The following is a 16,173-nucleotide window of genomic DNA, read 5'->3' on the forward strand; positions in this document are numbered from 1 at the left end:
TCCAAGCTGGAAATGGGTTCCTAATCGATAAACAGCATTGAATTTGGAGCAATCTGGAAAGAACAGCCAGTTAGCACCTGAGGATTAAATTGGGGGGTGTTAAGGTGATAAGGTTGTTAACACAGTCATACCTCTGCAGGAAATGGGGGAGGATGCCATTCCCGTGTAATTGCGTTTCAGCAGTGTTCAAGCACCACCAGGTTCCTGCTGCTGGACTCATGTGTTCTCCTGACCTGGTAATAATTCAGCCTGGCCCTTCAAAGTAAATAGGACATAACCTACAGGGCATGAAGGTCTCCTGAAGGGACCTTTCAGACTTGCCCTTCTGGCATTTGCAGAAGCTCTGTTGAGTCAGACGAAACTTGGTATTATTTTGGGGATTAATTCCCAGTTAGGGTTAAGTGGAAGCTTGGGAAAGCTGGGAACCTTCTTGGCACAGCTCAGCTCATTTAGGGTGTGCTACGTACAGAGAAAGGAATCAAAAGGGTCCTTTCCACACCGTGTTCCTACTATTGCTGACACCTGAGCTCAGCATCTTTGGAGACAGCAGCAGAGAGTGGCAGCTAACACAACACCTTCATGCAGAAGTACACACCATGGTGCAGACCTGTATTGAAGTACCTGCAGCGTTGCTTCAGCTGGTGGAAAAGCCCTGGTGAGGTACTCTCTTGGATGCAGGAGTCTGCTGATCCAAGTCAGACACCTTGAGCAAGAAAGAAGGTACTAGAGAGTTTCTATAGGGTAGCTATAGGCACATCGGTGTGTTTTAACATTTGATGCTGAGCTTTGCGCTATGGAGCAAGTCAGATCAACTAATCATAAGGATCCTCTCTGGCATTAACGTAAGTGACACTCAGTCAATTGTGCTGGCGTAGTAATGGGCTTGGCTAGCTTCATCCAGCCTGGTGGGGTGGTTTGTGTTAGCAACAGTCTCCCAGGAACCCTCCTGTACTCTCAGCATCATCTGAAAATACAGGTTGGTCAAGCAGCACTGCAAGGCAGAAACAAGCCCAAACTGTACGAGAGCCAGGTAGCAACACAGGTGCAGTACTGCAGCATGGAAAGCACTAGAGCAAGGCTTTAAAGATGCCTTGGGTGACTTTGGTAGGACACTCCATTTAATGAGATGGATTCACCCCCAGCCCCCAGCGCTCAGCTTTGTTCATGGGTTTCACAGAGTTTTAGGGTGCTTATTGTGCACATGGCAGGATATGGCTCAGTGGGATGACTCACTCACCGTAAAGTTAATTCACACTTTGCTGCTATTTCCATTCACAGGTTTTCTGTAAGCTTTAATGCTGGGAAGCTGCAAAGCTGGGAGCTGGCTCCAAATAATCCCTCAGGTTGTTTCACATCCAGCAAAGAGCAGACTGCAGGAGGACAGCTCGCACATTGTGTGTTATCAGCAGTAATTTCCCATTCCCTTCTAGCTTCTGAATCACATTTGCTCATTACCTCTGCTACACTGTGATTTTTGTCCATTTCCTTTCGTACCTCCCTGCTGAACTGCCCCAGCAGCCTCCCTTCCCAGCCCTTTGCCTTTGAGCAGCTATGGAGACCCAGATGTGGACGCGTAGGAGACCCAGCCTACCTGTAGTGCTGATGATAGGGCTGAAAGGATGTCCTGTGAGCTGTCCTAGATAGAGCCTTTGTGCCCTATGTGGCACAGACAGATTTTTCCTGCACTTGAGCAGTTTTAACTACTAAGGTAAGTTGAATAAAGCTGGTCCCTGAATTACTCACCGGCCTAATGACAGAGCAGCATGCTGTTATTAATGTTCCAAATGCAAACCCTACATGGGCTTGTCTCAGTGAGTGTTGGGAGGGCCTCCTGGCTGGTCCCTGGATGGTTGCTTCTGGGGAGAGGCACTGAAAGCATTGCATATTTGCTGCTCCATCCCCCTCGGCAGCCTCCACCCTGAGCAGCTGCTGAGGGACTGGAAAATGAACTGAGGCAATAGGTGGATCTTGGAAGGTTTCAGCTATGAGAGGATTTTTACCATTGCTAGTGGGGGTTAGGACATAGAGGGAAAAGTGGGGCAATTTCTCTTGTATACCAGTGTCAGTAAAATGGAGTAACTCCTTCTGAATCTTAAAGCCCAGGTTGTTTTGCACTCATTGCAATTTACAAATTCCAAACACAAATTATGGACATTAAAAAAAGAATTTATTTGAACAAATATTAGACACAATCGCAGAGGAAGAAAGCAGCTCTCTGTTTCTTTTCCAGAATGAAATAATCCCTGTTTCATACCAAGCTACTGCAGCACAACCCTTGCTCTCCTCAGCAGAAGGAAGGCTGGTGTTCTTCCCACCCATGGAGCTGCTCCATAGGGGTATGATGTGCTCCTTTGCAGGCCACACCACAGCCGCCGGTCTCAAAGGCTAAAGAAATGCATAAAGACCCAACAGACAAACTGAACTAGTGATACAGCAAAGGTGCCTGTCCAGGTAAGAAATACATGTAGGGATGCACTGCTGAGTGAGAGCCCTGTAAGTGATGTCCTGTTATAGGTGTGTAGGACACACCTGTAACACTTCTAGCTACCACCTGTGTACTCCCCATCTCTTGGGACTCCTCACTGAACCCTCACTGACGGCATTTCAGCTGGGGGACTCAACATTCAGCTCTTTTTGCCACACCATCCTTTCCAGGTCTCTAGGCTCCACCCTACAAGCAGCTCCAAGGCTGTGAGCTACTTCCCTTTACAAGACCTGCCCTCCTCTTTCACACTGTGATACTGCCCATGCAGACAGCAAGCTTGTCTCATGTCCTAGGAACTACATGAGCTGCACCACAAAGGGAAATGGTTGTGAGACAGTTGCAGGCATTTGTTTGTATCCAGAACCATACTGCATTACTTTGTTTTCTTTTCACAGGCCCACTAGCTCAAGAATGCTTGCTTTTGGCGCAGGGCAAACAACCCACAGCTATGTCACCTTCTCCAGAGTGTTCCCAAAGTGATGGGCCATGGCCAGATGCAGAGAACACCCCGAGTATTGAAAGCATTGGCTGACAGACCTGTCATGCTCTCTGCTACATAAACCAGAACAAAATGCCTCTGTGAAAGAAGTTTGAGAAATTGATGCAAGTTCTGTAATAAAATGTGAAAAGACCCACTGGGAAATGAATCCCATGGGAAACAGGTGAGAGCGGAACAGAGCAAACATAGTGAATGTTTTCCTCTGGCAGCAACTTTATGGATTTCCTTTGCTTTTGATTTCAACAGATCAAACAGTGACTTTTAAGAAAGGGAAGCACAATGGAAAGAAGCCCTGAGCCCTTCATTCCTGTTCTGCAGCCTTAGGAAGAACCGTACAAAGTACATTCTGTTCTCCTGCATAGATCTGAAATTGAGGGGTTTACTGACCAAGAGAAACTTTCTCATTACAACCCCCTCCTTCTGATTCAGAACTTAATGTATGGACAACATTACTTTGAAATTGGGATCATGAGCAAATTTTCAGGTCCCTGCAAGATTCCCTGAATATTAGCATCTCAACTAAGTAGAATCACAACTTTCATTTAACAATGTTCATTCTTCTTTCCTTCTCCATCTCCCTTTCTTCCTTCCATCTCTCTTTTCCCTTTTTATTCCCTCCCTTTTTTTCCTTCTCTCATTACATTCTTCTCACATTACATGCATGGCTCTCCATCCACCTTTCACCCCTTGGTACTGTTATAAACCCTTTGCTGACGGTTTTGTCTCTGCTAGACAGAGAGAGCCACTCATCACTGTTCCTTAACTGTTCTTTCTTTCCAAACACCACACACACACACAAGGCCTTTCAAAATAGGTCCCCAAGTTCATGACTGCCTCTACAGACAGGACTATAGCACTGGCATCCAATGGACTACAGAATCCTCTCGGAGAGTATTTTGCTTAAAGAATTACTGTAGCTCCCAGTGCCTGCTAATGGCTTTTATATGGGAAAACCTTCTCAAGGGAGCTCACAACACAGGGCCTTTAAGAGTGAGCGCTGCTTTTTCACAGCCCAATGACTTGTACCTATCTTGGCAAGCAGAATCAGAGGGGGGATCCCAAATCTCTCATTACAAACTCTGCAGCCCATGTCTGATCACTTGGCAGTTGCCTGTAACTGCCACTGCACTACTCTCTCCCAAGCCTGTAAATCAGCCAAAACATAGGCAGACTTCACAAGTCCCTCACGTTTATTTTGCTGCATCAGAACTCTGTGTGATAGCCTCAGACAGAAAACTGGTAATTCTGAACAATGTAAGGAACCTGCCTGTTCTGGGGTACTGAGTTGTGATGTATGAAAGGCTCCCATTAGTCTGGGACACTACAGACATGTCCAGCAGGTACTTATAGCTGCCTGGACCATTCCACATCCCAGCACAATGGAAATCCAGTTAGTGTCTCCTAGGCATCTGATACTGTAACCCAGCAAGAGCCAGGTTTCCAAGCCCAGCAGCTTATCATACCCTCCTCACTGGGGCCATAGGAGCAGTCCCTCCAAGAAGGTGCAGAGCCAATACTGGCATAGGTGTTTCTTCCCCTCCCCAAAGCAGCTTCAGACAAAGCAGAAAAACTTCTTCCAGCGGCACTTGGAGAGAGTTTTGATACCTTTGGCAGTCATCTTCTTTTCCTGCCGTGCTTTGTGCTCAACACCACTGACAATGGCCATGTCAAAAACTTCTTTGAGGTTCTTCTGAGTCAGTGCTGAGCATTCCAGGTAGGCTTCAGCCCGGATTTTATCAGCTAGACCTTCTGCCTGAGGCCGGGGCACAGGCTTCACATGGTAGCGATCCAGGCTGATGAGGACATTGACATCGTCCCGCAAGTCTGCCTGTGTCCCCACTAGCAGCACTGGTGCCCGGGGGTTGTGAGTTCGTATCTCAGGGATCCATTTCTCAGTAATGTTCTGAAAGGAGCTTGGATTTACCACGCTGAAGCAGACAAGGAAGACGTCGGTGTCAGGGTAACAAAGCGAGCGCAAACAGTCAAAGTCCTCCTGTAGGAAATGGAAGGAGGGGAAAGAAAAAAGTCTTTATTGGACTGATCTCCTAACAGCACGATGCTGCAGCGTCTTTTCCACACATTAGATAAGACAGCAACTCCCTCATTGTGCTGACTTGGCCATGCCATGGTTCAGACACAAGATTCAGACACATTCACCCCTCTGTGACTGCCACATCAGCAAATGGCTAAAGCTGGACTAGTGCATTGCCTTCCTTCCTTCCCAGTTAAATACTGCCTTCCTGAAAAGCCTGCTAACAGTCCCTCTCCCACAGGAGCAGAGATGACAGCTATTGGTAGAGCTTACCTGTCCAGCAGTGTCCCACAGCTGGATCCGGACTGGGGCTCCATCCACCAGGACTTGCACTGTAGCAGAAAGAGAGTAAGGATGAGTCTGAGAGATTTGCCCAGCTCACACACATACATTCATACAGGCTTTTCCCCAGAGCACTCTGGTTTGTATCCCACTGAACAGACTCCCTGAAGTCACTCAAGTCTGCCCTCCTCACTGAGCATCCTCCCAAACCTTACTGAAACAGCTGAAGGTTGCACTGGGAACATTAAAAGACCCTCAACAGACTTTCTGATTTGCTTAGCCCTCAGGTGGTTTGGGCTCTTCTATAGTTTCATATTACTGGACAACTGCTTCTCCAGGGAAGAAGAGCCCTCAGTCAAAGAGTGCCCTGAGAACAATTTGCTGTTCTTTTTCCACAATCCAAGAAAGCACATATGCTCCTATCTTCTTGACCAAGGGTAGAAGCTCAAATAGGTCTCCATTACACACGCTACTGGAGATTTGTCCCATCCAGGACAGAAATTTGGCTGAATTTATATATATAAGTGTTTCTGTGAGTGCCCTAGCTAAAGAAAAGCAAGACCCAAACCCAACTTGGAAATGAAGAAGCTATAAAGGAAAGAGGAAACAGTGATGAGTGAAATCCCCTTCAGAGACTATCCCCACGCTGGAAAACTGCTGAGTTACACAGGTAAGGTCTGCTCTCATTTCACTCCCTAATCACACTAAGCCTTCATGTGGTATCAGCTGACTCAGAATGAGGGCTGGCAGGACCTCTGATGGAAATCTGGAATGAAACTGTTAGATGTCTAAGTTCACAGACACCCCAGAGACTGGCTAGGGACTGAGGAAAACGAGAAGAGGGCTGGGGGAGCTGGAAAGCACTTGAACAAGGTGGATGGGGCTGAGCTCTGAGGAATAGAGGTGGGCATCCTGGCTAAGTTTGGTGACAATGGCTGGCACTTAACATGAGCTAGCTAAACTCCACTGCTGTGCACAAGGAGGAGGCTTTATTGTCCTTTTTGTTTAAACAACAGGGAAAAAAAAAGACCCAAAACAAAAGCAGGCTCAATCTCTTTGTGATTCTTAAAACAATTATTCAGGTGAGAAAAGTGATAGAAACAACTGACTTGGAGAGTTTAACAAAAGCTCCTGAGGAAAGCCTCCTCCCTGAAAGCACTCTGGGGAGAAGGAGAGAAATACAGGTGAAAGATGAACTGAAGTTTGGTGGGAGACTGAGACAAGGAGAAAGGAAGGGATGGGTGCGTCCAGCACAGGGCCACTCCTCGCTGCAGCACAGCTGAAAGTCAGTGCTTCCTTGTGACTGGGAAACAGTTGGGATGTTACCATATCTGCCCCAGAGGAGGAAGAGAAACCTGTTCCTCATCAAAGAACCTGCTAGATCCTGACTTGATCTTCAAGCCACTGGGCATTTGCCTTTCTAGTATCTGGTTTCTTCTGTCTCACAAGTGCACCGAGAGAAGGAATTAGCATCTCTGCACCGTCTTCAGAAGAAAGGCACCACATGTATTACCTGCTGCTCCAGCACTTGCACAAAGTTTTGCTCTATCTGCTGCAAGCCTCAGCTACGCTAGCAACAGCCCTCCACACACCACCCTCAGGAGGTCCACACCCTGGGGATGAGGCTGGATTTCGGTACAACAGCACAGGGCTGGCAGAACAGGATAGCCTGGTGGAGAAAGGTCACCAGGTACACGTTTCACTCAAGGCTGCTCTACTTGCCAGGGACATCCAGCAGGAGGTAGCACCCAGAAAGATGTGGCTGGGTCACAGTCCCAGAGCTGTTCTCCTCATAATGCGAGGCTTTCTCCTGTCTTACCCTTGGAATTACCATCCCCAAACCAGGAATAAGGTTAAGATGTGAACTGCTCAGTTCTCTTGGTAGCTGCAGGTATTCCCTAAGAGTGGAGGGAATTGGGCTGAAGTTTCTGAAATGGATCCTGAACTGTAATTTGTGAATCAAGGGAGGGATTTTCTTCAAGGTTATCCAGCTTGAGTAGAGGTGGGAAGGGAAAAGTCTCTGTTCTCCCAATAAGCAGAAAGTGAACCTCAGAGACCCATTTTTAATGGTTTTTATTTCTATCAGTTGCAAATCCTATGCACCTCTGGAAGTCAGGACTGGTACCTGGACATTGAGAGTGGAGCTAAACCCTCTTCAAATTACTTACCACTAATCGGGCAGTCTCGGAACTCCTGCTGCCTCCACCTTCCTGGGTTGTTTTATTATGGGTTTACCCTTTCAGAGAGTGTGGAGGCTAATCTACAGTAATTTCAAGCTTCTTTTAGCCCAAACCATACACATCAATGTGAAAGGAGCAGAGAGAGCAGTAACCCTTCCCTTGGAGGACTCAAGAGCTCCTTACATCTGTTCCCAAAGGGCTGCTGGACCTTGAACAGCAGGATGTTCCCTGGTCATTTCCTTCAAGTGACAGCATGAGAGCTTGGCGAGTGTCAAGGCAAATCAATTCCCAGTGCAAGAGTGAGCAACTGGGGGGACATTCAGACAAACAGAACACTCCCTCTAAGAACCCATGAGACTATGACACATGCGATGTCTCGTTCCTGGTCTGACCTGAGCCCATCTGTAATCTACCGATCTATACTGTCATATACTGTTGTGTTTCTTCATAGCAAATGAAGATCAGAAATCTTTCAAAGGGCTTTGTAATTTCCAGGGGTTTATACTAGAAATTGGAGCCCAAAGAGGGGAAGGAGAACAAAGATAGCATTTACAAAACTGGAGACTAATGAGAGCTCATCAACTAATAGGGAGGGGAATTCTAGCCAGACTTAAAGCTCTTCAACTTTTTTGGAAGTTCTGTTCAATGCTAACTTCATTAGCCACATTAGGACATGTGGGGAAAAGGATGTTTTTCTGAGTACCAGTTGAAGGTAGAAAGTCTACAGTGCAATGCTGTGATATTTCTGAAGCTAAAAAACCCCCACACTAACAAAAATCAGCCCACTTCTCTTCAGTCATAATAACACCACAAGACCAGGAAGGTGTTCAGTTTCATAGCACTCTCAAGCCAACTTGACAGGGAAGCTGTGGATGCCCCATCCCTGGCAGTGCTCAAGGCCAGGTTGGACGAGGCTTGGAGCACCCTGCACTAGTGGAAGGTGTCCCTGCCGGTGGCAGGGGGTTGGAACTGGATGAACTTTAAGGTCCCTTCCAACACAAACCATTCCATGCCCCGTTGACACACAAACGCAGCACTCCCACCCGGTAAGTGCACTGAACATCTGAGCGCTGGTGCGGACTGCGGGGCTCTATGTCTCGGGCTGTGCCCACCCTCCACCCTCACCGACACCGGGCGCTGCCCGCCCCACCGGACCCCCCGCCGCCGGCTACCGGCATCACTGCGCCTCGCCCCGCCGGGCGCCTACCGGAGAAGGTGTCGAGCGCGGTGGGCTGGTACTCGTCGGGGTACCCGTTGGTGGTGTAGCTGACGACCAGGCTGGTCTTGCCCACGGCGCCATCGCCCACCAGCACGCACTTGATGCCCAGCTCCGGGCCGCTGCCCCGGGGGGGGCTGTGTCTCCGCAGGGCGGGCGAGTAGTCCAGGAGCTCCTGAGGCGGCATCGCACCGGTACCGGTAGCGGTGGGTCCGGGGTCTCAGCGCGGAGAGCGGCGCGGCGGGGCCAATGCCATGCCCGGGCGGGCGCGCTGCTGCCGGGGCTGTTGTCGGGGGTGCAGTGCGGGACCAAGCGCTCCAGCCCGCCCAGCACCGCTGCTCATCGCTACACCTGCCGCCCCGCGCCCAAAACCCGCTCCATTTCCCTAGGCCCGCCCCGGACCGCCCCAACGGGAGGGAGCCTGGCACTGCCCGCCCCGGCTCGGCCACCTCCTCCCGGGGTGCACCCGTCCCCGAGCAGCGCCTGCTCCCGGCATCCCGGCAGGAGGCAGGCCGTGCTCCGTGCTGTGCACAGGTCCATCCGTGCACATCCCCTCCCGTCACCGCGCTCCCCCCCTTATCAAAAGAAGCAGCACTGATGCAATTATTTCCTTTTTATTTATGTTTCCCTGCCCTGAGGAGCTCACTGGCTAAAGCAGTACGACTAAACAAACAGAAGAGTGGGAGCACACCACTTAAAAGGAGAGATGTGACCACGCTATCACAGCAACCACTGCACCCCAGTGTAACACTGCCAAGTAATTGAAAACACTAGAGGGAAAGTATTAATGAGGACAAGACCGATCATTGCAACACCAGCTTTGAAAGTGGAGCTGTTTCCTAATGGAGGAGCTGAACTCCAGCCATGATGAGTGCCCCCAATTCAGCTACATGATATCCTTCCTTGTGCTCTCAGCAAAGGAGATCTGTCTGCACTAGGCAAGCTCATGCTGCAAAGAGCCATTGATTAGCAGTTCCCGAGTGTGTCTCACTGTGGTTTGCATCCACGCTAAGAAGCTCCCCAGATGTTGCACTTCTATTAATGCTAAACTGGAGAAGCCATCTTTAGGTCAGGCACAGCCTAAAATGCTTTTTCCCATGGTTGACAGAAGGCCACAAGCACTCCAACCCCTCAGGCTCAAGAGTCTTGGCTGGAGAAAGCATGTCCACTCTTTGGAGACAAGCTTCCTGGGAACAGCAAGGTGTTTTTTTTTCTCTGCAGTTTTCTCTAGCAGTTTGCTTTAATTAACCTTTTCTGTGTTTTTACTGGCACAACCTTAAATTTCTATAGCTACAAAAGATGGGGGATGGTATTATAAACTATACTGCTGCTAAAACATGTGCCAGTCTTGCTGCAGTGTGTGGCTCCTAACTCAAGCGACTGGCTTGCATGAGACTGGCTTTTTCCAGTGGTTCAGAGCCAGGCGACAGCCGAACTGGTCCAGAAGAGGCAGAAAGCGCTGGGACAGGCGATACTCCTTAATGTGCGAGGTGTGGCTGTGCCTCTGAGGGGCCTGGCGAGGACACGCTGCACCGCAGCCGGGTGAGCAGCACAGCAGGAGAGCATCTCGCTGAGGTTTCTCAATGCGTTTTCAGGCTGACATTCTGTGAACTATGACATTTCCATTTCATCGGAAGAAACGAATATAAATGAGGGATTATTCACCAAATTGTTCACTGTAAGCAAGGGGGAAGAGACGAAGAGAAGCTGGCAGCTCTTGTTTTCTAGATGCTGTTTACTTAGGCGTGACTCGTTAAGAAGATACACTGGTGCCCCACACCAAGGACTGAATCCCTTTTTCTTTTATCCCTTTCCTAAAATCTCTTCCTTCTGTGACTATGTTATTTTTTTTTCCTTGCAGTTCCTGACAGCTGTTGGTTGACACACACTTAACTTGTGGATGAGCTTAAGTGATTTTTAATCTATATTTAAACTAAGCGATTAAGCAAACAAACAGCGCGGCTCCCACGGGTTCGTTTCTCAGGTCTTGCCTTGCTCCTGGCAGCTCAAAAGATGCAGGTTTCATTTCACAACACAGTGAGGAGTCAAACATTTGGCTTTGCAAGGTTTTTGTGCAGTTTTGAGGGTTTTTTGCAGTGAAAGTCCATTGCATACCTAGAGCTGCTGAACTGACATCTGCAGGGACACATGTAGGTAGCAGGTCCAGCAGAGAGACTCACTGCACTACATGCTCTTCTGCCAAAATCAGCTTTCTGCCTGAGTGGGAAATGCACAGTCTTGGCCTCTCTCTCAGGGATTATAATTAGTAGCAATTATGGTGGTATTCTTCCTGAAGTGAATTCCCATCCACTGGGAATTAAGTGCAGAAGATCAAACTCCTTTCAGGCAGACCAAATGTAGATTTCAGGTACTGCGAGTGTTCAGCTGCTATTCAACTGGGCTGCACTATCATATGTAGCTTCTTAAATTAAATAGAAAAGCTGTGCTGTTACAGTACACAGTGAATTACAGTGGAAATAAATTTGTGTATTTGGCAGTGTGTGATTGTCACCACCAAATAAACCTTATGTTTCTGTACAAAGTCCCATTATTTTAAAAGCACAGTTATGTAGAAGAAGACACTTCCTTTTTCTGCCTGTTTCTATTAATTTCTGCCCATTTCTATTAATTACAGCCACTTTCTCACTGGAGCTGTGACAGAGGCCACCGATGGGTCAAGTTAAAACCAGTAACTAAGCCAATTCGGATGAGGAGGAAACTAGGGCTTGTCCCTTGTGGTGGGGGCAAAGCTATGATCAGCTCAAACTATTCCATGTAATTTCCCCTCCAAAGTGCAGTTACAATATTAGGAAATTGTGCTGCTGGGATTTTTTGCTGCAAGTGATCCTGACTTTCACTGGCTCCTGAGCAATACTGCACCACTGGCAACACCGCCTTCTGCCTCCCTGGCTGATCTCATTTGTAACTCCACATGATGTGTGGCTACAGCCCAGTCTGAGTCTGCCTGAAAGTCATGGAGTGGGAGCCACTATCATAGTCTTTTGCAAGGCCTACTGAAGTACTCGCATCGCCTCAGAAGAAGCATTGCAAGTGTGGGAGTTGCCAGACCTCTGTTTTAAAAGAGAGCAGGCTCCCTTCTTACTAAGGGAGAGAGGAAAATTTATCAGCTACTCCTAACACGGTAGCGAGCAAACCCAGCCTTCAGCTTTACCTACAAGTGGGCTGCCTGTGTCAATGCACTCCCTTTGCAAACGATGCCCTGGGATCACATTTCTGAATCCTTTCACAGGGCTATGTTTGAGAAACAGGAAACAATGAGAAACGGAGGGATGATAAGAACAGGCGACAATGTCATCACACCAGTATGACATGAGAGAGGGGATCTAGACTGAGAGAGGGGCTACACTTCAATACAGGTGCCAGAGCAAACCAGATCCCGTGATGCCAAGAGATAAGCTGAAGAAGTAATGAATCAGACACTACCTGGCCAGTTGCCTTCATCATCACCAGCAATGAGACAAGCAGTGCTGAGTCACCCGGGGTTTTGTCATGCACCTGAGTGTGCATCCACCCTGGGAAAAAATCAAGCATAATTACCACTTAAAAGAAGTGACAGACAAAAGGGTGAAGCCCAGAGCTGAGTGGTTTCCCTTGCGGTGTGCCTGCTCTAGTCATAGTCACTGCAACCTGCAGGAAGTGATCTCAAGTGCTTCTTCGTATCATTTTCTACCAATCTTGCAGAGGCAGAAACATCCACATCGCACAAGTCAGTGGAAAATCAGGTTTTGGCTGTTTACAGAAAAATTACGACAGCTATAATCAGTGGAAGAAAGATCCTTGTATTTGCTTTGCCATATGGAGCTCCTGATTGATAGGGGCTCCATAGTTTCTGAGTCCACAGCAATAAAAATCCTTTATTGCTGATTCTATAGCACCTAATGGGTATTTCTGGTGCGCACTGGGGATGTGTGATTTTGAAATGCCATTTAGAAAAATTACAAAAGGAGGAGAAACAATGTGAGAATACAGCTCTCGCTATCCTGGTCTCTGAACTACCTTATTGCTCCTTGGAAATAAAAGCAACGCCATGAGGGATGCACAGGGATGTTCTGGCTCATCCATTCATAGCCACTCTAGTTAAATGCAGAGGCAAAAAGCTACAACAACAACATTATAGTGCATTTTAAGATACCGGAATAATAAGTTTAAATGAAATGACAATGCCACTAGCATAGACAATGTATTTGTGAATGGTCCAAGGAAAGATAGGCACCTCTGCTGTACTCGGCCCCTTTCTCAAAGACAAATTCATCTCCTATCTGACTTGTACAGGAAGGAGTTCTACCTCTCCGATGTTCTATAGATACTTTAGAAGTATGTTGCCATCTGCTGGAGAAAGTACATCTTTTAATAAATCAACTCAAAAATGTGGGAAAATGGGCACGGTTTAAGGCACTCAAAGCCCTTTCTTTAAATCTGAAACAGAAACAGCAAATTTAAGACTAAGGATAGGCTGGGAGACAATGCTCTGAGCTGAATTTAATTATGTCACTCAGTTAAGACACTTCACACAAAAAGAGGAGTTAACACTTGACTAGAATGACGAGGGGAATTAGCAAGAGGAAGGTGATAAGGTCCATTTTCCCCTTGTGAAAGACAGGCAGTTAACACCTAACAGTGAGGGGCTGGGCTGAAGAGGGATCCCTAGGAAAACCATAAAACACTGTCAAACCACTGTCTCCACCAAGTTATCAGTTTCAGCTCTCAAGCTTATCATCCGTAGATCTCCCCTGAGGATCAGAACTGAGGGATTAGCCACAGGGTGCTGGTGGTGGGAAAAAGGTTTTGTCACTGCAAAAGCTTGGTTTTGTCCTTTCCCTATGGTGTTTGTATGCCTATTCCAGGAGTGATGGAGTGCACCTGTAGAGTTTCTATGAGGGCACTGTTTGCTTCCGAAGGGCAGCATGCTCTGGAGTGTACGTGTAGCATCAACAGACCTTGACAGCTCCCATGTGGGAAAACTTCTGTAGATGTCAGAGGAGCTGTGGTATGCAGGTCTGTGAGTGCTGCTCTGGCATAATATGGTTCCACCCAGGGTTCGCTGGTCTGCAGGAAGTCTGCTTCCGACAATGAGTATGAAGCTTAGGAGGTGGGCTAATGGCTAATGAATTGAGCTCCAGCAAACTCTTTCAAGCTTTGCTCTCCTCCAGTATAAATTATAACTGTTATATGGCTTCCCATGAAGGTTCCAGTTCAGGTTCTCATGGGTAACTTGTGATACCCATGCGTACACAGCCATGGCTGTAAAGTTGGACATAGAATTCAAGTGGTCACTCAAAGACTGTGTCACTGGGGAAGTGTCACTCTTGGGAAGTAGGTTACAGGGTTGTCTGAGAGTCTGTAGCCTGCCTGATGGCCAGCATCTTTGTTGGTAACTTATGTAGGCTGTTGTGTTTGGGGAAATACACCTATTTGCCTACAGCCTTTATGAATGCAATGTAATTTTTATGTTGATCACAATGAAGGAATGTTCTATATCCAGTGAGTGATGATCAGTACCACGTCTGTAGTGGAAATCTGTGAAGAAGTCCAGGGTATAATTCAAGTTATAACTGTCACTAGGTTATCTTGGGGGCAGTTTAAGTCATTTAAATCTGAGCTGTGTTCTGCCCTTAAGTCTTCCCACAGCCATGTCTTCCTGCCCTCTCTTCTGCAGCAGCACTTGTGTTTAGATTGTGGATCACAAAGCCATTTGCTGTGGGGCAATGAACTAGCTCACTCTGCAGTCATACATGCAGTAATACTGGCACAAAGTGTGGGCCAGACGGGAGAGCCAGAAATGACAGAGGCAGTGTTGTGGGAGCCCAGATTTAGACAGGCTTTATCTGCTGGGAATCTGGACCTTGGAAACAGTACATGTTTGTCAATACCATTATCTAGAATCGGTTCCTCAAGGCAGTTGAGGAGATTAGCATGCCATACAGCATCCAGATGTTTAGAGCTGTGTCCATAACTTGAAGAAAATGGTAACTGTTTAAGCCAAAATTACTGAAAGTGTGACCACAGCTACTCAAAAATAAAAGACCAGAATTTAGGTTTCTAATCCAAGCATATCACCAAAATCACTCACTCCATTCTCTCCCACAAGTCCCTCTTACAGACTTACACCACTAGACTTACACATCAAATGTAATCATCTGATTCTCCATGCATTCCTGGTGAATCAAAGAGCTCGTAAATCTTCCGCCTGCAACCCTTACTCTGCCCTGCTTTTCAGAATACCAAATCTGTGAATGCAGCACTGGCATATAATTATTGCACATGTTTGTAAATGAAATAATCAGAGCAGATGATAGTGCAGATGGATGGAGCAGGTCTGTGGGCCTGGATTAGCTTTAGCTGATATTTCATTTCCAAATAAGGTGAGACTCTGGCTTCCAATTTAACCACACTAAAAGCAGACACAGGTTTCTCATGAGGTATCAGCCCTAACTGGCAGTAACACCTGCCAGAATGAGAAAGAGAACTTCTCTCCCCAACCAAGATCACAAAGATATGTCCTGATCTAGGCTTTGAATAGAAACACCCCACAGAGCTGGACAGTGAGGCATTTGTGCACGCATTTCAAGGTAGCCGATTTTCCATATGCATTTAAAGAATTTATTTCCCCCTTACCAAATAACCCTTCAGTCTTCTGCTGCTGAAACTGTGACTAAAAAGAGACATGTACAAGCATCACTGTTGAAGGCAACAGGGTGAGTCCTCTGAAATGAGGGATCAAACTATGCTCACCCCATTACAGAGGTGAAGCTGCGCTGATGCAGTGATGCTCCAGGAAATTAACTGTCTCCCATTTTTAAGAGGAAAAAAGCAAGAATTCCTTGGTTTGGTAAATCCTGGATTTGGTTCATCTGAGTGAGGGCTATAATTGGTGATGATTTTTGCAAAGGGAATTAATGCTCTAAAACGTCCTGTACACTAAAGGACAGTGTTTGAACACGAACAAAAGGTTTCAGACTAGCCACAGTGTATGTTAGACTGGAAATCAGGGCTTGAAATCAGGAGAGTAATCCATATTTGGAACAGGTACGAACTGGAGCGGTCAGGGTCAAAAATACCCATGCTTTCAGATACAGCTTGATAGGAACAGAGAGAGAACTATATGATGTGGTATCTACAAGAGTGGGAGACTGGATCTGATAGTCCCAGGAAGTCCCTTCCTACCTCATTACCCTAAACCTAATTAGTTTGTGTGCATCTTTTGAGAAGCTGAAAGAGAACAGTTGCTGTTTATAATGATCAAGATGATTGAAGAGCAAAAGAGTGTGGTTTTGTTGTCTGGCTCAGAGCTGCCACATGAGGAGGGCAAACAGCAGAGGCTGGGGCTGGGCTCCTGCCAGCACTTGCAGGCAGGCTGAGTCAGGAAGAGCCAGGCAGAGGTGACCCTGCGGAGTACACCATGGGAGCCTCCAGAACCCGGCTAGCCTGGGACCTGTGTATCCAGCTCAGCCTTGAAGA

The 16,173-nt window shown here is 47.3% G+C and overlaps 1 protein-coding gene across 1 annotated transcript; it reads right to left on the reverse strand.

Moving 5' to 3' along the window:
• Positions 1–2,145: 2,145 nt before the first annotated feature.
• RHOV (ras homolog family member V) lies at positions 2,146–9,208 on the reverse strand. Its single transcript, XM_061462292.1, has 3 exons — positions 8,686–9,208; positions 5,290–5,348; positions 2,146–4,977 (listed from the first exon to the last, which is right to left on the reverse strand). Exons 1-3 carry the CDS (start codon positions 8,879–8,881, stop codon positions 4,537–4,539), a joined length of 696 nt encoding a protein of 231 aa, XP_061318276.1. The 5' UTR covers positions 8,882–9,208; the 3' UTR covers positions 2,146–4,536.
• Between the last annotated feature and the right edge of the window lie 6,965 nt (positions 9,209–16,173).

The sequence above is a fragment of the Pezoporus flaviventris genome, unplaced genomic scaffold (genome assembly GCF_033815535.1).
Source record: "Pezoporus flaviventris isolate CSIRO_AGI_PZ_B2104156 unplaced genomic scaffold, CSIRO_AGI_Pfla_v1 ptg000035l, whole genome shotgun sequence".
Taxonomy (NCBI): domain Eukaryota; kingdom Metazoa; phylum Chordata; class Aves; order Psittaciformes; family Psittacidae; genus Pezoporus; species Pezoporus flaviventris.